Genomic DNA, 27,987 nt, shown 5'->3' on the forward strand with positions numbered 1-27,987 from the left:
GCCCCAAGTAAGATAGATCATTATTGAAACTCTCTTGCTTCCTGTGTATCAGCATTCTCATGGCAGTGCAAAGCATACATACTTAAAAATAAAAAATCTGCTTACTGGACTCTTGGCCTAAATTTGCAGCAGGGAACCTGTCATATTTCAGCAGCAAAATGCCTGGCTCCTTACCATGATTAGAACACAAACATCAGTCCACCCACAACAAAAACACAACCACTTCTGAGATATGCAAAGCAACCATGCCTAACCCTATGTAACAATTCACCGCACTCTTGAGCATAAAGGGAAGAATGTAATTTTTGATAGGAAGAACACAAATCACAGAATTTGGGAAAACATTCATAGAGCGTGAAACTTGGCCAAGGCAGTCTTTACAACTCTGGCTGATTGCATATCCAAAAACAGAGCTCCCTTTTGTAAAGCTCAGCCAGATGATTTGCATGGTCTTAAAATAACTTTCTCCTAAATCGATGCCGCTTCCTTGAAGCATCTGTATAATTTTGTTTCTTTTAGAAAAACATCAGCAACAAAACCATGTGAGATATTATGAACAACAGGTACACCCCCCAGTGACTGCAGGAGATGCTTCTGAGGTCTTTGTTCGATCTAAAATGAAGGAGGGTAGTGTGTACTTTATTGAAGCATCAGAGCCACTAGATCATCAGTAACTCCTTCATTCCCAATTCCCCTGCCTGTAACAGATCATTAATTCCCAATGGTGTTCCCCAAACTTTCTTACACAGATCCACCTATCTGCAAAGTATTGAGCTGCAGAGTAAAAATCAAAGTGTTTTGTTTGACAGGTATAAAGTGATAGATGTTACACACACAACATTACACCAGCGTGAACTCTGCATCACTACCTAACTTGAGCCTGAAGGGAATTTGTACAGATAACTTAGTGTCAGCAATATGAGGCAGGTTGCCTTCAAACCATTTGGGGCTCCAGATATGGTAGCAATCACAGCCCGTGCTGTACCTGAGTAATACCATCCCGGGAGATTCCAGCTTTGGTCAGGAAATTTATAAAATAAGCATGCCTCATGACAGTCATAAAAGAGACCATTTTCCCAACCCACTTCCCACTGTACCAGCTTCAAAGCCTGTGTCATATTTCTAAATCTTGCTGCAAAACCCAATGAGCCACAGAGCCACACTCAGGCAAGGAGATCCAGGCAGACTGAGTGCTCAAAACATTGCACTTTCAGAACCCATTTCTTGTCTGGTTGCTACTTCATGCTCATAAGCATTTTAGGGTAAAACAGAAGAGGCAAGCAGCTTGGAGGAGAAATCAAGCATCCTCTTTTCTAGGGACCACAGACAGATTGACTTGTTTGTCAGCTGGTAAAATACTCAGAAAAAAAATGAGGCAGTCTCATCAGAAAACAGAGGGCTGCAGAAATAGAGACATCGCTCATACTCTCAGCTTCCAGCACACCTCTCACCTCTGCGTTCCAGGCAGCTTCTGAGCACCTAGCCAGCAGAAGAGCTGAGATCAGACCGGATGCAGACAGGAGTCAGCTGTGCTCCATACATCTCATGCTTTCTGCTCCCTATTCTCATTTCTTTTCCTATGCTCTGAAGGTACACAGTCGCATTCCTACTAGAAAAATGCCTTCCACAGAGATGCTGCAGCTTCGCAGTCCATGGGTGATGTCCCCAGGATCTGCCGGTAAGAACCTTTGCCATCAAATGAATTTAGATCCTCTCCTCTTTTCCCTAAATTCAAGATCAACTAGTTCCCAAAGTCACCACTGACACTGCTTACTCTACATCCTTTCCCTTTTTATATTCTAAGTCACTTTGGTACAACAGTGACTTTTCAACAGAGATTCAAATACACAGATCTATAAACCAGCATACTTTGAAACTCAGCTGTAGTTTAATTACTAGACTATTTAACACCAGAGATGAAAGGAGAGCACAATACAGACTCTTCATCTCTTCCAAAGGGCTAAGATATGTCAATTTGCTAATCTGTCAACTACGTTTGGAGCAAAGGTGCACGACCTCTAATCAATGAGTAACTACTTTTCATATCAAAAGGAAAAAAAAGCATCAGACAATGGCTGCGGCTCTCGAACCAGAAAAATAAGAAACAGTGCTGAGGTGGAAACTGGGATATGGCGAGCATCAGAAGGGCAGGCGGAGGAGAGCTGTTTGAAGAGAAGATTCATTGCTATATGGAGAGCCACAGGGGCCATCTCACACTGGGGACCGCTGACCCCAGCGGATAGGCACATGGTAGTGGGGTGAAGCAGAGCCAGGCCCTAGGGCAGGGCTCAGGCTCTCCTGCAGAGTTTGCTGACAACTGGACCATTTCCACCTGTCAGAAGAGCTTCTGCCAAGGCACAGAGCTTGGTGCAGAGCACAAAGCCCATCTGAGGAGCCAAGTAAATACTCAGGGCCTGAGTCTGTGCTAAACCCTCACCTGTCATAGCTGAGCTGCTCCAGAGCCCAGTGAGCTTGCTCAGAGGAAGCTGAAGACATGAGGGCAATCACATCATGACAACAATGCAAACATTGACTCTACACAGGAAAGATTCAACAAATGGCCGTGTTTACCTGCTGCTTTACCCAGCCTCTATGGAAAGCAAAAGGAACAGAGCAGGGCTGGGGGAAATCACTGCAGGAGTGAGAGGATAAGAGAAGCTGGAGAGACAATGAAATACAGTTTCACTGAGACAGCTTTGTTCTTCCCCATAGTTAGAAAGAGCTGGAAGTACAAAGGCTAACTTTAGTTCAGGTATCTAAAAGAATCCAATTTTGCTATGAAAAGTGGTATGCAGCAAGGCCTTATCTCTGCATGAAGCTCTGCACTGAGCAGTAGAGGCACACAGTCTTCCCAGGCTATCAGAAGCAAAGCAGAAGCAAAGTCCACCCCATGGGGATGGGCAGCCGCATACAGAGCTCAGCTCTGTCTTGGCAGTAATGCCAGGACCCCAGAGGAAGGTCAAAACTTGGCACCCATCGGTTGCATCCCTAATTCCAGCCTGGCACCTTGTGAAGCACCAGCCTGTAGCCTCCATGGTTGCCTAGCACAGCACTAAGTCCACACTTCCAGGAAGACGAGGAACCTCTCATGCAACTCGGAGGAGCTTGTCCAAGAAAAACCGCTTTCCACCGGATTTTTTTCCCACGTCTCTTCTTGTCAGCACAGGAAACTCAAGACCAAAGACTACTGCCAGCATGCAAAACAACCTGGAGAGAAGGGAAGCAAGTGTAGTGGCTCAGCTCCACACCCAAGGAAGACAGCGAGCATAGAAAGGAAACAACAGCAGATTTTCAGCAAAGTTGAGTCAACTGAGGCTGCATGACACCCTGGAAATCAAGCCCAGCAATGTTTTATCTTGACAGCATCCTCCACATCCCTGCAGCGGCTTTAGTGTGAAGAGGACTAGAAAGTCCCCGGTTCTTTCGCTCTCAAGTACCAATAACTAATAGCCACAACCTGGCAGACAAGCCAGCAATTCCCACTGGTTCTGATAAGAGGAGCTGACATCCCTCTAACCCCAGCCACCTCCATTGTTTTATTCTCTTTGCTTATTGATTCGTTTATGGACATAATGCAAATTGGCATTTAATAATTCAGCCGAGTTAATGGTGCTTAAATATTAAAAGACTTTTCTCTTTTAATTAGATGCAGCAAAATAGGCAACAAAGGAGTCCTAGAGAGATGCCATTTAAAATGCTCTTGTCCAAGTTCTTTGGCATTTTTCTAGGGAATAGGAAGGAATAGTTCAGGGAAAATTTCTCCCACTCTCATTGGGAAAGTAACCAACCCATAGCAGTGGTTTGGAGAATTTGATTAGTAGAATGAATTTATCTTTGTTAGCCCTTTGTTTTGTCCCCCTTCTAATGATAAAGGCAGAAGGGAAGGAAAGAGGGGATGGAAGGCACTTCCCTTTAAGTGCCACTACCGGCAGCAGCATGCTGGGTAACAAAGTGCAGACAGATGTAGAAGTATTCAGATGCGCCACTGCAAGACCCACAGCCAGGTGAAAACAGAGTTAAATGAAAGAAACACATACTGTGAATTGAAGAGATACAGACAGCACAGAAATCTGGCAATTACTCCTTGAGGCAAAAGTTCTAACCCAGAAAATTCATTGAAGATTATACCAGTGAAATAAAGGTTTCTACACTTATTTTTCTCCTCTCTTCATTATGCCAAGGGTTGAGAATGAGAGGAAAAATCCACGTTATTTTTAAGCCTCAGCTTTGTGTCATCTTTAGCCTATGAAAATAATGTGTCTTAGTCATGACGATGCTGTTTAATGGCATCACCACAGAAAGAATTGGTACTATTTAGGGTGCTTTAAGTGCTCAGATCTCTCCTCTTGATTAGCTCTCATTTTAAGTAGTGAATTTGTTTGAGTTTGAGATAATGATGTCCCACCTGACCCAGAGCAGAACCACATAGTCACAATAATTAGATCTAGTAACCGTTAATAACTTAGTTTAATCAGAACCTATTTTCTTCAAATTTAGCCTAGACATAAGTTGCCAATGAATTTCAATTACATGCCGTGTTTGAAGAGCATGCGCTCTACGTTACTTAGTTAATTCCTGACAAATAAAAATACTAACAAAAACTAAATTCCTTACAGAGGACACTTAGAAAAAAAATCATCTTACATTGGACCAATTGACTTTCAAATTCTCTGCGAATTCATTCTTCCAGCGAGGACTAAGTGCTGCAATTCTGTAAAGGTTAAGAAGCATTTTTCACGTAGAACTGAGATCAAATTCCTAACGTGTGCAAAGTTCTGTTTGTCCTCAGCAGCAGAACTGCTACCTGAAAAACAGTGGTGAGGGGTGACCCACCTGCACCTGGGGACACCAGAGCCATGGGGAAGGGCAGAATGCTGGTCACCCTGCCCAGAAGGGACAGAGGTGTGCAGCACAGACTTCTGCACAGCCAGCATCCCCCCATGCACACAGGAGAGGGCAGTGGTGCACGGAGCAGAGTCAGCCCAAGGCGCTTTTGTGACTGATTTTAAAGTGCAGAAGTTTTGACGTAGGAACTGCTACTCCCCTCACATGCAAGTGCTAGAAGAGAATCTCACACTCGGGGCATCCCCTACCATTGCTTTGGCAGAACGTGGAGGAACCCCTCCCCCCCTTCTGTCAGACTCTCTGCACGCAGGGAACATTTTCTGTCACTCCACATCTGCCACATGCTGAAATATTCTTGACACTGCAACAAACAGTTTGCAGTGTTTCCCTTTAATGGATTATCCATCCGCTCCTTTCCAGCTGTGCAGCACATCTGGCCACATTGCTTCTCCAAGGCAGACACTCCTCAGCCCAGTGTTCTACATGTTGCTCCTCAAGGGACATCGGAGCTGATGGAGGAGTAGAGGCCCCACAGATCGGTAGCATTTTCAGAAATGCTCAGAAACAATAAAATTAAGCTTCTTCAGCATGCAGTTGTCTGCTGTCGCCTTCTGTCATCCCCTTTGTACCTGCAGCTGTTCCCTGCACAGACACAGTGCTCTATGGACGTGCCCAAGGTTGCCTAACACAGTACTGCCAGGCTGTTCCTGGGAAGGGGATGTGCTCTCCTTGACTACAAGTGCCAGCTGTTGGTCTCAGAAGCATTCCCCAGCCCTTGCAAAATGAGAGTAGCTCTGGTATTGCCAACCTCCTGGCACACACCCCCTCAAACAGCATCTCTTTACAAGGGGTGATTAAGAAAAGAAGGGATTAGATGGAAAACAGACTAGCAAAGAATTTGGCAAAAAAAAAAAAACAAAAAAACCAACTACAGGCAAGGAGAAGCAAAGCAGGCTGATGCTGGCATAGCAGCTCCCTAGTGAGAGACTGATAGCAATGAACTTTGGAGGCAGGAATTCCACAATGCAGGGTTATGAATTGATTACTTCACATCTGTGCAAAGTCAAAAGATCATCTGAAACACCAGAGATTTGCAGAGGGAAATGAGGAAGCACTAATGCACATGGGATAGTATTTAAAATAATTTCCCAGTTGGCTGGCTGGCTGCACGGGGGGTAAGGACAGAGATTAATTCCCTGCCTGAGATCCTGCATTTGTGCAAACATTGTTGAACGCTTGTACAACAGGGAATTCAGGGATGAACACAACCATATCAAAGCAGCCGGGGTCTTGCTGACAGCCTTGCAAAGGAAGCAAGATGATCTTTGACACCAAGGAAATAAAGCTCCGAGAGACTGAAATGCTGACAGACATCAGCCTCCAAGAGGATGTGTGCCTGAAAAGGAAAGCTCTTAAAAGACTTTTGTTCTCAGACTCTCTTCTGCAAGAGAAAAGCTTTGGCCTATTTAGGCAAAGCTACAGCAGGCTAAGACCTCAGCATATTTTAAAATTACTTATCCTCAGCTTCACTTGATGTTCTCTTGACTTAACTAAGAAATGTAGTTTTATTTAAAGTACTCCCAGGCCTTTGGCAGCCCACCCCATGGAGAACAAAGCAGTCCCTTGATTCTGTAGGGGACAGGAGGAAAGCAAACTTTCCAGTCAGCAGGGAAGAGAGAAGCCCTGCCTTGTACCTATACCCTAGTGGGTGCAACCAGGCCACTCCTCTTGTCCAGACCAACAAACATAATCATGTCTACCCAAGCAGAAATGAGACCCTCAGTCACACAGTATAGTCACTCAGCCTTCAGCCTTATCTCCTTGCTTGATCACATCCTAAAACAGGTGAGGAAAAAAAATTTAATTCCTAGTCATGTTTTTCCTGTTGCTGCCTGCCAAGGACAGAGCAATGAAGCAGCTCAAGTATCTGGGGAGCTACTGGTTAAATACAATAATAAAGGTTTTCACTTGCAATAGCAGAAATGATCCAAACCACCAGTGACCACTGAGCATTGATTGCAAATGGCTCTTCAGGACGCTGTTAGCCACAAAGTTATTCAGCCAAACTACCCCAACTTTACCTAGGAGATATAGTACCCTATATTCTATGCTCAGGTAGATCAACCTAATGCTCTTCAGCTCATGGTCTTCAATGCTCTACCACTCCTATATATCACTGCTCAAAAAAAGAAAGAAACACAGAAACTGAGAATCTATTTCAGCCGGTATTTGTTTTGATGCAAGACCCTCGGCAAGCACATTGTCCTCTAGGTACACCTTTCTCTCCCTCTCTGTCGTTTGACTGATTATCCTACTTTGCCATGCAGGGTACTTTAAAGCTTGTTTATACAGCTTTTTGAAGATGCAAGGCACAGTATAAGTGCTAAGTATTATTGTGGCTATTACCTTCCTCACAGGGGGGTTATGAAGCTTTGTAATTGATGTTTGTGAAACAATCCTGTGTCATTGGACGGAACGTGCTACAGAAGTGCAGAGGATTAATATCCTCAGTAATCTGATGTCGGTTTTACTGTTCTGTGCAACACTTAATAAAATGTAATTAAAAACAAATCTAGGCTGATACTGATAGGAAGGATGAGGAGGTGGAGCTGGATGCATGTGGGGACAGCCTGCTCTCTGTTAATTAAACCAAATACCATCAGTCTAGAAGAGAACGCCGAGTGTTTTCCTTTTCTTCATGAAAACTGTGCATTAACATTAAAGCTGATTTTGGGTAACTAATACTCAAGCACCCTAGAAAATCTCATGTTTGGAATTCTTAAATGCAATACCAAACATCTGAAGCAGGATGGCTCTGAGCCCCACAACTCTTGCAACAGCAACTGGTGCTGTAGGAACTGATTAGATAGAGAGAAATCAGGTGCACTCTTTTTTTTTTTTTTTTTTTTAATGACTCCACAATCAGGTAGGAAAACAGATTTGGGAAAAGAGAAAAACCAACAACAACAAAACAACCATGTGAACTCATGCACAGGGCCTCAGCCCCAAATATCCCAAGTCCCTGGTCTCCATTTACTAGCTTGGAGGAGTAAAGTATTTCTTAATTCCTTTGGATAAAGCAGTAGCTCCTTCAGATGTGCAGGATTCAAGGCCCTCCAGTGCACAGGCAGCTACTGATCCCACACACCAAAAACCAGTAGCTCAGTGGCTCTGTGGGATAGATGCCAACCGCATTATATTTCTTCTGTATGAGAATAATTGAGTCTATTGTCTCCCACAGCAGCCCAAGTAACCTGTTGGTTGCTCGAGCCCACAAACCTTCCATAGGATCAGCTGTGGTTCTTCCCTTCCTCTAAGTCCTTGAAGGCACACTACTGCTTTTTTTTTTTTTCCAAAGCTGTAGTGACCACTACAGCCTTCCAGCTCAAGATGGGATCACTTATCCTTCAATCAATAAGTTACAGAACCAATGACAGTAACTGAATGATACAAAAGTCCAAAAATGAGTATGTTTTGTTTCCAACCCAGGTCCAGCTTTGCATACTGCCTCCATGACTGTGATAAGGAGTCCATCACTGAAGGTCTAATGCTTAAACAGCTCCCAGGCCAATAGCCATAAAATCTACCACTCTTTAGGAAACAGTATAGGGCCACCGCTTATGCACTGTAAGCTGAAGAAAATGATATTCATCATAACAGGATGGATGATGCTTCATTTAAGGACAGTCTGAGTGGGGAAGCTAAAGGCTGAATGAGCGCTCAGCATCTCTTCAAGCAAATATACACCCAAGAGCTGGGCTGAAAAACACCAAGTATATGGTAATCACAAAGCAGTGACAGACCCCTCCAAACAGCCACATTCAACATGCAACACTACAGCCAGTCCAGCTTTCTGCTAAATCATAGAAATGTGGCTACATTAGTGTTTTGCAGTGCAGTTACATCCATGGGAAATGGAGATGGAGAGGCCTACAGAGAGTTCCTTGGATAACAATTATGATCAAAGAAGGGAAACCGCAAGCAGTTGCTTTAGGTTCTTGAGTACCAGTCTTCTGCCCATCACAGCAAATGCAGATACTACCTCATAGCTCACTGAACAAACAAAAAACACTCCAGATGCATTGTATATCTGTGTTTCTAGACATGTGCCCTGGTACTGGGTGGCAGAGACAAGGCTATTCTGCCTTCATGCACACAGGTTGCAAGACTCAGAAATCAAAAGGATGTTGCCAGCTGTAAACAGGAACACAGACATTTTGGAAAACTGTTAATCAGACTTTACTCTTTCTGCATTTGTCCACAGGGCTTCTTGTGGTGCTTGGTTTACTGCAAAGAGAAAAGCGTTACTGGTTTTACCCTGCACGTGTGCATACACTTTCCAAAGGAAAATGGATCAGCAGCAAAACTTGGAAGAGCTACAGAAAGAGCTCCGGCAACCACACACATTATAGACAGGAGTCCTGCAGTACCTGCCAGGTCATCATATTCAAGTCTTCCCTACAGCCCACAGTATTGAGCCTGATCAATCTTTAATACGATTCCCTTTAAAAAGAGACGCATTTTTGAATCAAGAAGCTTGTCCTGACAAGCATCCCGAGTTGTGCCCACAAACAAGGAGGTTTAGACAGAGTGGAAAAGCAGCACCTAAAGCGCCCATCTTGGAGCAAGGTTGGTTTACTTTTGTTTGTGACTTGAAGGCACAGAGCAAGAAGTCTGATCTCTCATCAAGTCACATCTGTCTTAACCTCCTTGTTCACAATTTTCCATGTCATGCCCACCACACTCACCTTCACTATACAGTCTTTATCTTATCTCCTCTGCAGCTTGTTACTCCAAGTGGCGTTTCCACCATTGAAAGATGAGCACCATTCCTTTCCTATCTGCACTGCTGCCCAGCATGCTGCTCTCACTCAAAGTGTGCAGGGCAGCTATAGGTGCCGCAGAACAAGGGGTGAATTCAGCTCCTTCTGCAGCTTGCCTCACCAGGGGGATGTCAGACACCCCAGCTGTGAGAAGTCACCTCTCACATTTTACAGTCATTTGTCACATCACAAAGACTTTATAAATACCCAAGTGATGGAATAGGCTGCTTCTATAAGCAATGAAGTGCATCTTCCTCAGAGGGGGAACATAGCTAGTTAACAGGGCTCAGGCTAGAAAAGAAAAAGCAATCTAAACTGATTTGCAGCTTCAGAGGGAATTAGGGAAGCAGAATATTATTACCCAAGTTGGAATTTAGACAGAGCTCATGGAAGGGAACAAAAAAGTTGTGTACTTTAATGATCACAAGCAATCAGCAACTGAGTTTTCTGTGCCTTTCCAAGGGGTACAGGTGTGCATTTGATCTCACAGTAAACACTGTTCTTTGAGAAGCAGTTTGGAGGACAAAGGAAGACAGGATATACACCAATGTAGCTGTCAACTACATTATAGTAATGCACTAAAGAGGTCACAATGGTCATAATGTTTCACATCATGTAGATGACCTCTAACTTTGGAACATGCAGGTTTTCAGTCCTTGAACTGCACCAAATTCTTAGAATCCCCGTAGCAAATCCTCAGTGAAGTATAGACTACTGTCCAACTGCAGCCAAATGTGTTTCAGAATATTCCATATGTGCCACCTCAAGAATGCTTTGCAAATCACCCATGGAAGAACAGCAGGCTTGCTGCACAGTTCTGGGTCCTCCTGTCCCAGGCAGTGGCAAAGGGCTTGATCTAACTCCACTGAGCCAAGTAAGGCTCTTCACCAGCTCTTCTGCTTGCCAGCCCATGGTTACTCAGGATCAACTTCTACCCCTCCTTCACTGCAGGTGCTGGGTAGGTTAGGGCAGCAGAGTCTCATCTCCACCTGGAGGAGAGCACAGGGCTTGGGTCCCATCCCAGTAACAGCTGGGTCTCATCCTGAGAGCACCAGCACCATGTTTGGGACCAGGCAGCTGGAAGTGAACAGGCTGAAGCCTTTTGGCTTTCTGTCCAAAATGCTACATCTTCAAAATGTGTGTCAGTATGATTCCTAGCAGGCCTGCTATCACAGCAACAAGAGACCAGGAAAGAAAACGTGAATTACCAAAGCAGCAAAAGCCTTTCATCTCACTAGCTCTGGCACACCATTGTGCTGAAGCTTCCCTAGCATTTCACAAGCTGTGAGAAGCATCCAAGCCAAATCTGGTTTGCATTAAAGGACAGCCTGACTCCCACTTGGGTCTGAAACACCACACAGCTGCCTGCAGCTCACACAATGTCCATACGGGGAACAAGTCATGGCTAAAACATCGCTCATAGAATGCTGCCAGCAATGCCAGGCTGGCCCTTTTCCGCCTCCAACCTAGCAAGCACCTGTGAACAAATAAACACAAGGCTGCTGCCCTTCTGCTCCAGTCTGCCCAGAAACAGTAACAAAGCAATGAGGAGCTCTGCCAGGAGGAATTAATTTCATTGTTTTTAGCGCTTGTTATAACCCAATTAAAAAAAAAATCCCCAAGTCTACAGAAAAATAAAAGTGTCACAGACTAAAACATTTAAAAACATGCACAAAAATAGGAAACGGTTGCAGCAGGCTTGGCTTTACACCCTCAGTCACATGTCCGTTCTTAATGGTAAAGCAGTGTGGTGGGAGTTATTTCCAGTCCACCGCAAACTGGGGGAAGTGCTGGTCACAAACACCTCGGAAGAGTCTTGCACTGACCTTGGAAAAAGAGGAAACTGATGATGGGTTTTCTGTCTCTAATACATATGGATCCAATTCCACCTTCCGCTGCAAAACTGTAACATCCACTGCAGTCGATGGGAATTACACCTATTTAATAGACGGCAAAATTGATTTTGTGATCTCAGGTGTCTGGGCATGCAAGATTTCCAGCCCACATAACTTTAGATAAAAATCCTGCAAACTTCAAGATAATGAAGTCTTTGAGATTCCACAAACACTCCCTTACTGAGCAAAGCTCGGAAGTGGCTATAGCTCAATGCAATCATGAGCTTTTGCTAAATTACCTTGGGCCAGAAACATTGCAGATCAGGACATTTCCAGCCAGGCTAGAGACTAATGCCATAAGAATTGCTGCCTAAGGGATATTTTTATTGCTACTCCATTGCTCCTGGGCAAAATGCAAAGGGAACGATGTGTACACAGCACTACAATCCCCATCTAAGAGTTGAACCTGAGCTTCACATCAAGCTGTTTGACTTTACTCTGCAAGCTTTGCTTGTCACAGTGCAAATGCAATGATGTATTTAAGGAGATCCTGTTGCCAGACAGAAAGAGTGAGAAAGACAGCAGGAGCAGCTGTCGCCTGCTGAGATATGGCTTTGTAACTTAGTCGGTGTCACGTTGAGGACTGTGAAGTGCCTGACAGGAGCAACAGAAGGTCACAGATACGTATTCTCACTAGTAGGTCTTGGCACCTCGATATAAGCATCCCTGGGAAGCAGGGATGCTCCTGCCTTTCTTTGGCTTTATTTTACTTTGTGTTCTTGCTGAGCTTCTGAGGGCAAGAGGTTGTGCTTGACTAAGCAGGTGCCTGGCAGCTGGGAGAGTCTGATGGAGAAGGAAGGACAAAGTCCTGAGACAGGAGGACAAGCATCGACACCCTTTCTCCCAGAGCCTCATACCTTTCCAGCAGCATGAGAAGCCTCACCATGTTGGCAGCGCCAGCCCACAGCAGATCCAAAGGTCAGCCCAGAGTCCTACAGATGATTTAAGATCACTCAAACAAGATGTTGTCATCTAAAACCTGCTTCCTTTGCAGGACACAGCCTCTGTTCTCTTGCACTGGGAGCGCTCACAAATGTCACTGCCCGCACCAACTGCAAGTCCAAAACTGTCCAACGTGTAGAGCCCCTCAGTCTCCTGAAGGAAACAAGGGGAATCTGATGTAGCAGCAGAGCAAACCCTGAATGACAGACCTGGGGCCAGCATAGCCATGAAAGCCAGCTGGGGAGGCTCTGTACCACCAGCACCACCCTCCCATTATTCCAACAGGGCAGAACATGGGAGGCAGATCTTGCACCAGGGAAAGCACAGGGCCTGCTACATAACCTCCCCAATAGCAGGTTTCAGGCTACAGAACACGCAACCTGCAATAACCTACTCACTGCTTGAGCTAGAACCTTCACATTAGAGGTTACTGTTCACCTCTTCTCCCTTCGCAGGCTCCTTCCTTCCTCGTAAAACTAAGCACATGTAGGCTGTTTCATGGTCTGTCTCTCCCACAGTCAGTCTGCTTGCCACAGAAATGCATTCATGTGGGGACAGAGCCTGGTACCAGTTTAATGGTGCATTGCAGCATCAAACATCACTTGAACAGGGCAGGAGAAAGAGGAACATTATATATGATCTCACACCAGACACTAAAACCCTCCTGCAATCATAAAACCCAGAAAAGAACAACAAGCCCATGGTATATTTTTTTTTTTGGGGGGGGGGGGAGAAGGTGGTCTCTAGGTAACAAGTCATGTCCAAAAACAACCACAATACCAGATATTCACACCAGTGCATCAAGCAAGACAGCATTTTGCCATTTACCTCCATCTATGCTACTCAAGCACTGAGAGATGCTTCCATCTTTCCCAAACCAGGGAGCAACTGCTGTATCCTGCACTCCGGACCCACAGCACTGCCCAGGATGCTTACAGCCCTACTTCACCAGGGTAGAAAGGAGCAATAAATGGCTGAAGGCTCACAGCATCCTTGCATACGTGACAGTGGCAATAGTGCTGCTGAGTAAATATGGTTACACTGGTTCTAACTAAAATGTATGAGTTAGAGACCCCACCAGGCAGATTTTCTGCAGCTGTGAGGAAGGGCTGGTGGTGCAAAGCTATGAAGAATGAGAAAGCAGTAAAGCTGGGAGCCCAAAAGCTTTAGTCCTTTGCAATGTACCAGCAAGACAGCACTGCATACTCTGCTGCTGGCTCACACAGTGCTCACCTGCCCAGCAAAGCTGCTCCCATTGGTCTCCTCTACTGCACACAGACACATCCTTAACTTGGAATGGGGTAGCAGTGAGGGCCAGCTGAGAGTTGCTCCTTCTTCACAGCATCAGCCTCAGATTAGAGGGAGATGCAGCCCTTGGAGCTTACCCATGCTCTTAGGCTTGTGAAGCATGAGATTCACAGCTGGAGAAGATGCTGGATGGAGTAGTTCCTCCCCTCCTGAGTCACACTGAGCCCCAGCAATGTGGGCAGGAGTCACACACATAGGCAGATGTGTGTGAGCTCTGCAAGGAATAGAATTCACATCTCAAGAAACTAACCCTGCCAGTATAATTACCTAGCAAAAAAAAAAAAAAAAAAAAAAAAAAAAGAAAAATAGACTTTGCAAGATGCTAAGGGGAACACAACAATACACATCAACAGAGATGGAGGAGAGAAACGGATGCTGTTTTTCCAGAGTCCTGAACCAGACAGGAGCCTGGTACAGTCACTGGGAGAAACATACTGTTCCAGTCTTGCATAACAGCACAGTAGACTGTGGTTCTGGGACTTGTCACAGACTGCTGTGCATCAGGGACATGCTGGGTTTCAACAGATATCTTGTGTACTTTCTCAGTATCATTTTCCAAGCTGTTTCTCTACAATTGTGCTATAAAGCTTTAAACATCAATTGAAGGAAACAGCTTGCTTCAGTCCCTCCCTTCCACTTTCCTGGGTGGGACAGTCACCCATAGCATTCTCTCCCTAGAAGCAAGCCAAAGCAGCACTAATAGCCCTCCTGCTATTGTGCTCTTGCTCCAGCAGTCTCCTCTTGCTGGCCTGCTTCATGGTGAACTGCACAGCATCCCCATGGGAGCAGGACACAGCTCAACACCAGCATAGATCCATCTCAGCACAATAGCTTGCTTTCTTTGCTGCAGGACCCAGCTCTGAAGAGGACAGGAACAGTTCAGCTCCCTCCTACAGCCACAGCCCCAGAAGCAGGTAGCAGAGTGAAAGGGCAGCACATCCAAACCAACATAGAGGACCCACAGTTTGGCAACTCCATTGCATGAGTTATTCTTCTTTCTGCTGAAGCACTGGGAACTGCTCACTCTTAAGGCAGGAACTGGATCAATTAGTTGGTGCGAAAGGATTAAAATCCATCACCCGATGGGAGCCAATCAATGGTGCATATCAAGGAACTGGCACCTTGGATTTTAATTGCCCCACGTCTAGCTTGCTTTGCTCTGGCAGCCTGGCACTGGACTTGCTCTGCTGTCTAGAAGCAATGCTGCAAGCTAGAGGAACGGAGCTTCCCTCAGGAAGGAAATGGGCATGGGATTGAGGAAGCCCTTCCCCAGAAGCCAGTGCCCCAACAGAGGAGCCTGCCCTGTGCTGTGCTTCCCTCCAGCACTTTAACAAGCCCTCTGCTAACCATAAAAGCAGCAACAGCATGCTCCACAGCCCTGATACCATTAAATACTCTCCTAAATATTACAAAGTGCTGTTGTCATCATTCCCACACACACTCCACTCATGCTATTGACTGCAGGGACCTCTGCTTGGCTGCTTTAAAAATCCCATAAAGTTTTGCACCCTCTCCCAATGCTGGAGTTAGTGCTCTCCTCAGGATTCAGACCTGCTCCCTGAAAGTTATGGCCAAGTCAAAAATAAGCTTGTGGTCTAAAAACTGAACGGACTTAAAATTTAAGGTGCTAATTTATTTATTCCTTCCTATCCTCTCTCTCCCTTATAGAGTTCCTATGACCATCACTAAATTAAAGCAAGTACAACAAGGCTGAGGAGAATTCCAGCCAATTTCAAAGGCTAAAAACAGCAGACAGAATAAACTCACCCCATGACTCTCCCTATTCTTTGTTTTGCGAAGGAAAGCATATCTCTCCTGCCTCTTTGCATGAAGAATTCTTGCATGTTAGGCTCCTGTATTCAGGCAAGTACTGGAAAACAGGCAGCACGGTACCACAAACTAGTATGCAAGCCCAACATATGCCATATATATGCCATACATAGGTCAGCTGATGTTTAGAGACCTCCTCCAATTCTTACGTATTTCAGAATGATGTGTGTCAAGTCAACCAAGTATTTTTCCAGTCTCTCAGATACAGAACACATAGATTGTGTAAATCAGGACTTTCCAAATTAGCTCCCCACATCTCCAATCACAGCTGTACCAGTGGGCTAAATCCCACCTGTCTTCCAAGTGGCACAGGGACCATCAGAAAGCAATTGGCATTAGATCTGCTGGTGACTCAACAGGCAGTGGAAACAAGCCTTGCTAACCTTGTCAGGTTTTTCTATTGCTATTGAAACTTTCAGTAGCTCTTGATAGATGCAAGCACTGATCCCAAGGATCTCAAAATAGTTCCCTTGTCTGGATAACTGCCGAAACAGCAACATAACAGGAAACCAATGGGGAGAGGAATAAGAAGATGAGCGCCATGTCTTTAGGGAGATGGAACCTTTGTATGGAAGCTGGGTCCCAAGGCTTGTTATCAGGCAATTTTTGTCAAACCCCAATAAAGCACTGGGATCCAAGGAGCTCCTGCAGTGGACTCTTCACTTGAGAGTTGCAAAATCCACATTGTTCTTCTCCAGCAGGGGATATGATGGTCAAGCCAGCTGTAAGCCCAATTGGTCCACACTGAAAACCATAAAAATTCAGTAACCTACAGAGCAGAATGCATGTACAAATGAATATATCATAATAGCACAAGAACACCTCCCTACCAAGAGGATGCAAAGAACTGCCTCACTCCCCTTGACACACCAGCCTGCAAAGCTCTCAGATAACCCAAAGAGACAGACAGAGGGTGCCCAGCCCAGAGTTTAATCAGGCATTTTGTTCAGCCAAGTTGCCTGGCGCAAGCTTGATTCCCACTTGACAAGCACCAACCCGCAAACCCCCACAACAGGGCCCCCCTCTGTATATTGTGCAAATTGGAATACAAATCAGAGGAAAAAGCTTTCCTCTGTTTGAACAAATTGCTATAGATTCACCCCCGTCTCAGGTCAGAGCCCCCGATGGGAAATATTTTCACTGGCTGACTGCTAATAGACTCTGGAGCAGCCATTGGATCAATACCTGAATAAGAAAATTAGCCAAAGCACACAATCTGATTTTGCCTTGTTTTGAATTACAGCAGGCTTGTGTTTATTTCACTCCCGTTTCCCTCCTTCCTTCTCTAGCACGCTTCCCCAGCCTTGCTCCCTGGTTACCTATCTATCACATCTAGTCAGATTTGTGGGAAAATAATAAAGTACGTGCAGGAAGATGTAATGCCTTTAGAAAAATGTTTACATGCATTAATATTTTCTACTGAAGCTGCAGCACTGCCACTCCCTCAGAGGAGACAGCTCAAGAGCAGCACTAAGATTTGCACATACATACATACTCCCCCCCATACTCTCAAAAAAACCCATATGCAAACCATTTAGGGGATGTGCAAAGCATGAGCATGGACTGGCTACGCACTGCACTCCTTTTAAGAAAACCCAGGAGGTCAGCAGCGAGGTTTTCACATTGGAAATTTAAAAACAACAACAAAAATAATAAAACTGGAGCAGAGTTATTTTCTTCAACTGTTTGTGGCGAGAGATGTGAATCACCACCTGGGCCAAATATCAGATGCATTGAGGGTGAGACAGATACTAGCAGTCTCCTTTCTTCTTTGAAAGACTTCACCAGCAAGCAACCAGTAAAGGGGATGCCTCTCACACCGAGTCAGATCTGTGTTTTTGACACCAGGACACATAGGCCTTCCCGTCTCTCCAGTCCCTTTTCACATGCCTATTCATTCTAATCTGGAAATGGTTCTACAGAGAGGGAGAGACAGAGGCAAAGAACAGATACTAAGCATGTTAGGAAATAAAAATGCTACCAAGCCAACTGTTCAGATAGGGCACATTGCCCAGATAAAATTCAGTGGGAGTAAAATAAAGCCTACTTCCCACCCTAGCTTTCCATTCTCCATGCCACCTACAATTGTGTCAAATGAAAAGAGAAAGCAAAACCAGATCTTCAGCTTCCTGCTCCAGTATTTCATGCTGTGAAACAAAGCTGCCAACCGGGCACCCGTGGAGAACTCAAAGTGTAAAGAAACCCTGGGGCATCCAACGTGAGATGAGGTCCCCTTGTCGCATTAGCACACCGCCAGTGTCTTTGAACTGAACAGTCTGAACAGGACCTGAAGTTCCCTTTACAAAGCATTCTGAGAAACCACACGTCTTTCTTCCTACCCAGTCATTTGTTGCTATGCCCCGGGGATGCAACCAGCTCACGCTGGCAAGTCGCACAATGCAGGACACCTGCTGGACACTCCCTGCTTTCCTATCAAGAAAACTGGAACAGGGTACCTCAATCAACTCGCTGCAGAATGTGTTTGTGTGTATAATACACATATATAATATTCCTATTACATAGGAACACATCTAATTATAAACACACAAAGGATTTTTTCCCTGTCGTATGCGGGCAGCAGGTTTACTGATATTTTGCACAATCTCTAATTCCATGCTTGTTTAATCTTTTTTTGTTGTTTTCACAGAAAAATACTAATTATGGCCATTACTGGAGATCAGCTTGGATATTAGGAAAAGCTTCTCAGAGAGAGTGGTGAGGCATTGGAACAGGCCACCCAGGGAGGTGGAGGAGTCATGATGACTCCAAGAACCACATGGACGTGGCACTGAGGGAGATGGTTAGAGGGCATGGTGGAGATAAGGATCTCTAGATCACCTAGTTGAACTTTCCAACATTAATGATCCTATGAGTATGCTGCATATAAAATGGAAAGTGTAGAGATGTCTACCAGTGCATCTCCCATTTCTCTGTTTGTCTTTGTGACAGGCTACACCAGAACTGTGCTGTGCTAATTACAGCAAGGTTAATCAAAGCACTTTAGAAACACAGGAAACTCCCATTAGCCATAAAAAAAACCTTCATCCTCTGGTTTGTCAAACATCAGCAGAGGGGAACAAAGAGCCCATGGAACCCCTATCCTTAGATATGCTCAAAATTTAGTTGGAAAACAACCCAAGCAACCTGTCTCAATTTTATAGTTGGATCTAACCTCAGGCTTAGCCCTGCTTGCAGCAGACAGCTGGACTAGATTACTCTAGAGGTCCCTTCCAACCAGCAGATCTTTAAGTTATCATTTTTCCTTTAAAAAAGAATTTGGATTTTCTTCTCACTCCTGCATATTGTGCTGATCTTTACTGCTTCCATTTGACTACCATAAAAAACAAATTTCATGTTTCTTGGGCAGTGGCCACAGAGCTCCCAGAACAACACAAAATGTCACAACTTCCCACAGCCAGGAATTCCAAGGGAATCTAACAGATTATCAGAGATATGAAAGCAGTTCTCCCAAGATGGATGAACAATGGATTTGTTACAATATGTACAACCATACTGCTCACCTAAGACACATCCCTGTAGAGTCTGTGGACATGCATACTCCTTGAGAAGAGCCACCAAGTACTGGAGAGGATGAATAGATCAGCTCTAGAAAGAGACCTGCTCCTGAGAGACTGTACGGTGACCTTTCTTTCCTTCCAATTTAACTAGAAAAGAATTGCATGTCGCCCTCATCTTTGATGTAAAGGAGGCTGAACTCATCTCTATTCAGCCTAACCATTTCCAGATGTTGTAGAAGTATGGTAATTCTACACTAATGAGGAAACAACAAAACACTGATCCAGCAGTGACGTGTGCTCTAAGCACAGGAGTACCATGAGAGTACAGCATTCTCTTTCCATCTTGGCAAGGGATTCTATCCTGGAACATGGAGAAGTAGCGTTTTTTGGCTTCCTTTCAGTGTCTGCACTAGGCTGATGAGCAGTTTGGCCCAACTGGTACTCACACCGGAAAGGGTATCACTCCAGGAGATGCACTAACCCAGAATACACAAGCAGTGGAACATGTAGAACTAGATTTTTTCCTAGAGAGTGATGGGAAGATGTACAAATTATCTGGGAATCTATCTGCCTCCCCAGGAACCACTCATGAAACCGGAGAAGGCAGAGATGCCCATTTAGCCAAGCCTGTTGAAGAGCTGAAAGGCACATTCAAAATGCAAGTTTGGGATAAGAATGCAAGAGGAGAAGACAGGTCTTCCTCAGCCTTTGTTTTGTGGAAGTTAAAGATGTTAAGGACAGATTCCACATGCAAGAAGCTACACAGAAGATGAAGATGTTAGCTTCATGAGACATCAGATGTCTCTAAACAGGAAGGAAACCAGAGTGAGGAAGCACCAGGAATCTGAAAAGCAACTTGACAGGAAAAACAAAACAGCCAAAAAGTCACTCTTTCACTTTTGCTCCGAAAATGGAAACAGTGACAACTATTCAGACCAGAAGAGAAAACGCAAGAGCAGAGAACATTAGTGGGGCTACAGAAGCAGCCTTGGAGGCTGTCAATCCTGCCTCACTTTACATAGTAGAATTACAGAATCATTAAGGTTGGAAAAGACCACTAAGATCATCTGATCCGACAGTCAGGTCTCACATAGCCCCGAGATACCCAGGAACCGGCCCTTGAATCCCAGCTCGCTGCTGACCTCCAGGTAAGGTTCTCACCACAGTGGGATGATTCATTTAATTTCAAACATGTATGAATAATCATAGTGAGATTAACAGGAAAGAAAGGGGAAAAACTGACAACACAGCGGAAAAAAGTCCATCTTCTCTGAAATATTCAGCTGCAGAACCAAAACACATTATGCCTGGATTCTTTTCAGATATTTCTCCTAGAGTAACAAATATGATGTATACAGTTGGTAGAAGCAGCGTGGACCCACAGCAACTTCAGAGGCCTGGAGGCAGCTTCCACAGCACACAAAGTGTTCTGAAAATAAAGACTAAAGAAAGAAGCAGAGGCAGGGGAAGAACCTACAACGCCAAGCAGCCTCATGCCTTCCTGAAAACACTATCCCACAGCAAGCCACAGAGTGCCAGTCCTGAAGGACTGCCATAAACACCAGAGATAGAAAACAGTTTATTCAAAAATGCTCAAATCCTTTGTGAAAGGAGTTCAGGAAAGTACCTTCTCACCAGCACCATACCTGCAACTTAATCATATAGAAAGATCAAACCAGGCTTCCAGCTGCTATTTGCCATTGGTCCTTTGGCTCTGTATAAAGGCAATGCCAGCATGATTTCACTGCTGTTTGGTTTTCCCTTGCAACAAATCCTAATGCAGAAGCATGCCAGCATTTGCATTCCAGGAAGCAGGAGAAAAGGGCTTTCTTCTGTTGAAGATCTTTTAATTGCACGCTCATTTTATGTGCAAAAGCATACAGTTAGACTTTCTTTGCAAAGCACTCTCTCACAGAGCCAACATGTGTATTTAAACTAAGCTGATAATGTGTCCTTTCAATATAGCTTTTACTATTCAAACACATATTTTAGGCAAAGTGAATACAGCTAGGATTCTGAAGGTGGAACACCAGGAACCAAGGAAAGCCTGAAGGCAGAGGGAAAGACGGCAGGAACAAAGGAACACAGACTCCCCACTACGAGGCACACATCTCCAAAGCTGAATGATATCCTGAACACTACTTCTATTTATGTCTCTTTCTTTTAGATGCACTTTCCAAGGCCAGCAGAAGAGCTAGGTAAAAACACAGGTGACAAAGACAAGCAAAATGGTCTCAGCCAAGTATAATGCAATTAAGCCACGGAAAGGAAAAATTCCTCCTTACCCAGAGCGAAGGGTAGAAAAATCTACTCTTACCGGCTGCTCTCAATTCACTCAGAGACAGCAAGTCACAAGAGTGCTAAGTCTGCAGCCTGTAGGAAAGGATACTTTAATATCAGCTACTATAGGAAACAGTAAAAACTTCGGGAGTAGGAAAGATTGTTTTTTCCCATCATTCCAATATCAATCAATGAAAGCAGAGGCATAACTCACTGAGAGTGGAGCTACAGGTCAAGTATAAGAGTTAGTGCACTCTGGAGTAACCATAAGCACAATCCAAGCCCTTCAGAGTAGTGGGTTTTGAAATCAAACTGTCCAGACACTTTTCAAGACCAGAGAAACAAGAAATTCCTCTAGAGAAACCATCAGATCCAGACAATCCTGACTATAGAGCTTGGCTCTGCAGAAGCATTGCATGCAGTTAGCCCAGGTCCTGAGGCATTGCACTCCATTTGCACAAAGCAAGCATCTTACTGCTTTACAAAGTAGATTCACACATAGGCTTTCCAGCAGCACCTTGCTGTAAGTAGCTCAGTGCTACTTGGGAGTGGAAGCAGCCTGGTAACCACAGCAGCCAGCCATCAAAGAAGTGATGCTCACCAATGCATCCAAGTGGAAGCCGCCACGTGACTGCAAAAAACTCAATTAAAAACGTAATGCTGATGGGAAAGCAAAAATAAAAAATAAAGTCATATCCCTAGAAACTTCTGAACTACTAAGATAAGATGCTGCATAGAAACTGAAATTGCTTCTCTGTGGCTCCACTGAAATCACCTTCAAGACATCTGAGGCAAACACATGGCACCACCTCCCATTCACATGGGGAGAAACTAACAGACATGACATCTTGTGTTTTGTTTTAATGTTTGTTGTATTTATTTTAACATACTTGTCTTCTAGCAAAATCTTGAAATAAACTTGGAAAAAGACAACAAAAAAATCCCCCACAAAGACTGACAAAGACAAGTTATTATGTGCATCATTTCAGGCCAGCATTTTCACCAGAGCAACAGCACATCTACATTCAGCTCCTTTCACTAAGAACTGAAATACCAACTACATGAGTAGTACAGCAGAACCAAAAACCATAGCCAGGATAGATATCAGTAGCTCCTCCAGGATTTTATTTTTCCTTCTAACTTTTGCATTCATAGAGGAGCTCTGAAGAAACACAACCATTCCTCCCATCCAAGCAGTGACAGAGACTGGAGTAAGCTTAGCCATCAGTCCCTCAGACTCCTGCTTAGGCACAGTGGCTGCCTGCTTGTTCTCTTGGCTGCATTATTTCCTTCTGGGCTAATGGGTAGAAAGCCATCAATACCAGTAAGGCAAGAAGGTGTGACAAAACATCCAAAAATAAGCCCTTGCTTAACACAATGGAAAGCGCAGCAAAGACAAGAGAGCAGCAAGGCCCAAGGCTGCAGCAAGTGAGGATTTGCTCAACTACAACAGCCACAGAAATAAAGGAAAGAAGGTACTTACCTTCTTCACACAGGTACACAAGGATCTCCAGCAAAATACCCTTATCTTCGCAGCCAACTCTTAAATGAGGTCTGGGAAGGGGAGTATCCTGGTTTAACCCCTTCTGGTCACTCAGGTACATTGCATGCACCTGAGCTCCCCCCGTTGGTCCTGCCTTCCCACCAGGTGCTCAATCACTGGTTCAAGCTGTGACTTAGCATTTCCACTGCACCTTGTATCAACAAAAATGCAATCAGCCAAATATACTGCAACAACTAATTAGAATGTCTTAAACTAGATCAGTCAACATGGTAAAGAAAAAAAAAAAAAATCCAAAATGTTAGTTCAGCAAGACAGCCTCTTAATCACAAGCCATTGCATCCTGGGATTTGGGCTCCAGCCTCAGTGTTACTACAACTGTTTTCTACAGGCAAAAACAATTCTTCCTCATGAAACTTGAAAAAAATGGTATAGGAATATACATGCAAGGAGTGCTTCAGATTCCCCTGTTTCTTGCAAAGGGGTGCTAAGAGCATCCTGCTTTCCATGGCCCTACAGCTCCAGCTCTCGCCCTCTGGGAGATGTATGATTCTATTCCAACACGGTTCCCACCTGTCGAGGACTGTGCTTCTCACTCACTCTTCAATCCCTCATTTCCAACAGCAACAATGTCACTGGTATTACCAGGAGGGCAATGAAAGAGAGAAATATGCTCACTCCTAGAATTTACACACCGTCAACAGCATCAATTTCTTTTCTCTCTTTTTAAATCTAGCAATAGCTAGACACATTTCCTTCTCATTTTCCTGTCTATATGTTCAAGCAGATCATAATACTTTTTAGCACCTTCCTCTGCTTCCTCTTTCTGCAAAGCTTTTATTTAGGCCTAACCAGCAAGGAGCTCGCACTGAGGTTTCCTTCCCCCACCTCCTCACTCGCTTCTTCTAAACTTGCCCTGAAATAATCAAGTGCAATTCCTAAATTAAAACACCATTTACAGTTAGCTGAGCTGGAGCTTTCCCACACGTCTCTGGGTGCTGCTGACCCACGCAACACAAGGAAGACTGCAATGCTGTATTGCAGGGCTCCCCATTTCCCTCCACTGTTCTTTTCTGTGCCTGTACTGCACACCCTGCTAACCCCCGGGAGCCGAGCGATACACAGCTGATCTGCTGTGTCTTATCGGGTGTCTCTTATCCAAAGCGATCTCCTTAAGCAAGCCATATGCTGCAAACATACTTGGGGATGTCTCCACAATAATCTGAGAAGCAGAACTGTTTGTCAAGTAGCACACGCACTGCTGCTGGCCACTTGGAACTACCATCAGCCACAAGTAGGTACATATGCTCATTGTGATCTGCAAAAAGCAGCACGTCAGCTCTGCCAAGGCTTAGCAAATGGCACAGAGAGCTTTGATAACCACCGTTACCTTCGGCTAATTTCTCCTTTTACTTTGCGTTTCAGGCCTGATTACCAAACATGAGCATGCAGCCACCCGCTCCTTCCAATTTGTTGTGATAACACTCGTTCATTTCACCCGGCAGCCCCACATGAAAGATTTATGGTATTAATCATGCACATCATAGTAAACAGCCATTCTCTACCGCCTATTTCCTTTTTCTGCAGGAATAAGGATGAAAGTCCTGATCTGCTGTATCATTCGACTGACCAGAAAACAAGCGGTTATTGTGCTATTTTAACCAAAACTGGAGCTTAGTTTCTATGGGTAACGTCTCAGATGCAGCTCTGTGCTTTGGGAGCTTGACTACCCCATTTGGAAAAAAAACAATTTAAAAACTCAGTGGCAGTTAAATGCAGGGTTCATCTTTGCAGGGAGCTGTTCAAGGAGAGCTTTTTGAGTCAAAATGCAAAATGAAAGATTAATTTTAGACCTGCTGTCCACAGCATTGCTTTCACAACAGCTGAAACCTGGCTCTGGAGCACACACAGGTTGCATTCCCACCTTGTGCAGGCATAGTGTACGTGCACCTCAAGTCAGCTGGTTTGCAAAGACATTCCCCTGATCCCACTGTCTCATGACACTGGGAAGCCCCTATTCCCATCCAATATCCAAGCATTTCTCTCCTGTAAAAGCAAGGTGTTGTCTCTCACTGCACCTTAACATGGGGTTCTTCCGGACGCGCAGCAGCTGTCACCACTGCCCTCTTCTGATTCTGTATCCAGAGATAAGAAAGTGTTCTTATTCAGCAGTTCTTTTTAATCACAGATCAAGATTACCCCTTCTCACAAACTTACCTGCAAATTTTATTTGCTCTAAATATAATAGGAAAAACATTTTTTTCAAAAGAAAAATAAATAATATTAATTCCTTTCAGCCGTTGTCAGCATTTGTGAAACAAGAGTTACAGAATCACAGAATCACAGAATTGTAGGGGTTGGAAGGGACCTCCAGAGATCATCGAGTCCAACCCTCCTGCCAAAGCAGGTTCCCTACAACAGGTCGCACAGGTAGGCATCCAGGCAAGTCTTGAACATCTCCAGAGAAGGAGACTCCACCACCTCCCTGGGCAGCCTGTTGAAGAGTTGAAGAGTTGAAGATTTCTTTGCTCTATCTTTGCACTTGCAATAAATAAGAATATAAATAAGAATGCAAACTTAGCACTAATTAAAAGAACAAAACTTGTTGGAGTATTCAGACATCCCTTCTTCAAAAGCTATGCTCCACTCTGGCATCCAGTCTCACTGCAAGAGCCACAGCTCCAACCTCATTGCCATCACTTCTTCTCTGGCCCAGGTGCCCAGTAGCACACCTATGATATCGTTGCCTGCTTTTTCTCCCCATCCCAAATCGTTCATAGGCAACTCAGTATTATTTATTGTCCTTCCTTGGATGCCATAAAAAAATCATTTAACCTCCTTCATTAACGAAAGCAGTTTCTATGGTTAAATAATAATGAGTCAGAGATCTCTGGACAAGAATCTGTTCTCGGTGGCTTAGAATCATGGAATCATTAAGGTTGGAAAAGATCTCTAAGATCATCTCATCCAACCACCAGCCCATTCCCTCCATGCCCACTGACCATGTCCCTCAGTACCACATCCACACAGTTCTTGAACACCTCCAGAGGTGGTGACTGCACCACCTCCCTGGGCAGCCATTCCAACACCTCACCACTCCTTCTGAGAAGAAATGTTACCAAATATACAAACTTATTCCTTCTTGGGGATGTATTTATCTTGCACCTATCAGCTGCAGGGATTGCACTCAATACCAACTGCACTCTACCAGGTAGAAAAGAATGGTTAAAACTTCAGTGATGTTCAGTTCTCCATTCTGCATAGGGTGAATCATCTCCATCTCACTTTCTCTCAGGCAGAGTGGAATGACTATAGGCTGTATACTTCTATATATTGTAGTGATGGGAAACCCCTAAACCCACAAGGAACCCTACTTGTGTGCCCCAAGAGGATTTTCATGGTCTAACAGCTGTGGTGTAAATGCTCCAGGACAGCTGAGAGAACACATCAGACATACACTCGACTGGCAGGGGAGCTCAGCCACCCATCCCCAGCTGAAGTCAAATTACTTTGTGAGCCTCCATTTTTCACATCCTCACTGTTTCTGAGCTGGAATGAACCAGGTACTAAACTTAGCAAGATACAGTCACTCTTCACCATGTAATTCTACAAATGACTCTTCCAACATCTGTAAGCAAGAGGTGTTTTGCTGTGTTTCTCAAAGATCAGTGTGAATCACACCTTCATTTTTTCTTTTCATTCCATCATGGAGGGACACAAGAGATGCACAAGATTCCCATCCACATTTATCTTAAAACAATTTATGCCAATTAGTGAAGGACCATTTCTTCCTGAAACAGGAGCAGTAACATCAAGCAGCTCCTCTCACATTAAATGTCCACCTGCGGACATCCTAAAGCCTTCCTCACAGCTTGACTTTAGCTTTCAGTGTTGTGCCAGCTCTTCTTTATGCAATGTGTGCTAATATTTGTTTGGAAATTACAGTCCTTACTGCACCTCTGCAAATTGCTATCCTCACCATGCCACCGTTTCCATTTACACAAAACCCAGCACAACTGCCCGCATGCCATTTATCCTACACCATGGCTCACAGCGGAGAGAAGACACAAGCCAACACATCACAGCCAGACAGATTTCTGTTACATCTGTAAGATCATAGACTTTTTCAAGTTGGAAGGGCCATGTGGTCCAACTCCCCCGCAATGAACAGGGACACCTACAGCTCCATCAGGTGCTCAGAGCCCCATCCATCCTGACCTTAGGTGTCTCCAGGATGAGGCTTCCACCACCCCTCCAGGCAACCTGTGCCAGTGCCTCATTTCCCTTATTTTAAAAAAATTCTTCCTTATATCCAATCTATATTTTTCCTCTTTTAGTTTGAAATCATTTCCCCTTGTCCTAGCACAACAGATCCTACTAAAGAGTCTACTTCTTCTTTCTCCCTTGGGCAAGGCCAAGCAGAGGAACAGCAGCCAACACCCCATGAGTAACCCACAGCATGTGCAAGAAGAGTGACAGGAAAGAGATAAGCTACAGAGAGCCACCTAGAACCCTGCTGTCAGTGTCCCTGCAGCCCAGCAGAGCAGGGATTTGCTCCCATGACAGCAGTGGTGACCCCCTACCGCCAGGCCACTCCGTCGCTTCTATCCTCCCTTATTTGCAACTGCTGAAACGTTGAACTGCCTCTGCACTGCTCTTCATGATGAGTACAATGCTAAGAACACAGCGTGCTTCATGGAACAGACAGAGGGAACATCCTCTACAGAGGAGTTTAAACACAACTAGACTACAAAGCTTACTGTAGATTTTGAATTTACAGTGATAGAAGCATATGCTGGCGTGGCCAGATTGTCTAGTTTGAAAAAACAAGTAGAAAATTTGAAGAAATAATCATTTATATTCAGTGGTATTTCAACAGTTCTCTGTTTACTTCTCCCTTCGCTGGCCACGGACCAGAGTACTTAGGGATTAAAGATTCTGGTATTAACGATCAGAAGCTGATCTGGGAAACAGTACAGTCAATGCAGTGGAGCATCAAGATCTCCCAGTAAGCAACCACAACGCTGAGAAGAGCATGCTGCACT

The 27,987-nt window shown here is 44.6% G+C and overlaps 1 protein-coding gene across 1 annotated transcript in view; it reads right to left on the reverse strand.

Moving 5' to 3' along the window:
• MDGA1 (MAM domain containing glycosylphosphatidylinositol anchor 1) overlaps positions 1–23,045 on the reverse strand; it is a 114,727-nt gene extending 91,682 nt beyond the window's left edge. Inside the window, exon 1 of the mRNA XM_042874835.1 lies at positions 22,925–23,045. Within this exon, the coding sequence (XP_042730769.1) occupies positions 22,925–23,045 (121 nt within the window). The remainder of the gene's footprint in view (positions 1–22,924) is intronic.
• Positions 23,046–27,987: the final 4,942 nt, after the last annotated feature.

This window comes from Lagopus leucura, unplaced genomic scaffold (assembly GCF_019238085.1).
Source record: "Lagopus leucura isolate 7727_CA_CO unplaced genomic scaffold, USGS_WTPT01 Super-Scaffold_73, whole genome shotgun sequence".
NCBI lineage: Eukaryota > Metazoa > Chordata > Aves > Galliformes > Phasianidae > Lagopus > Lagopus leucura.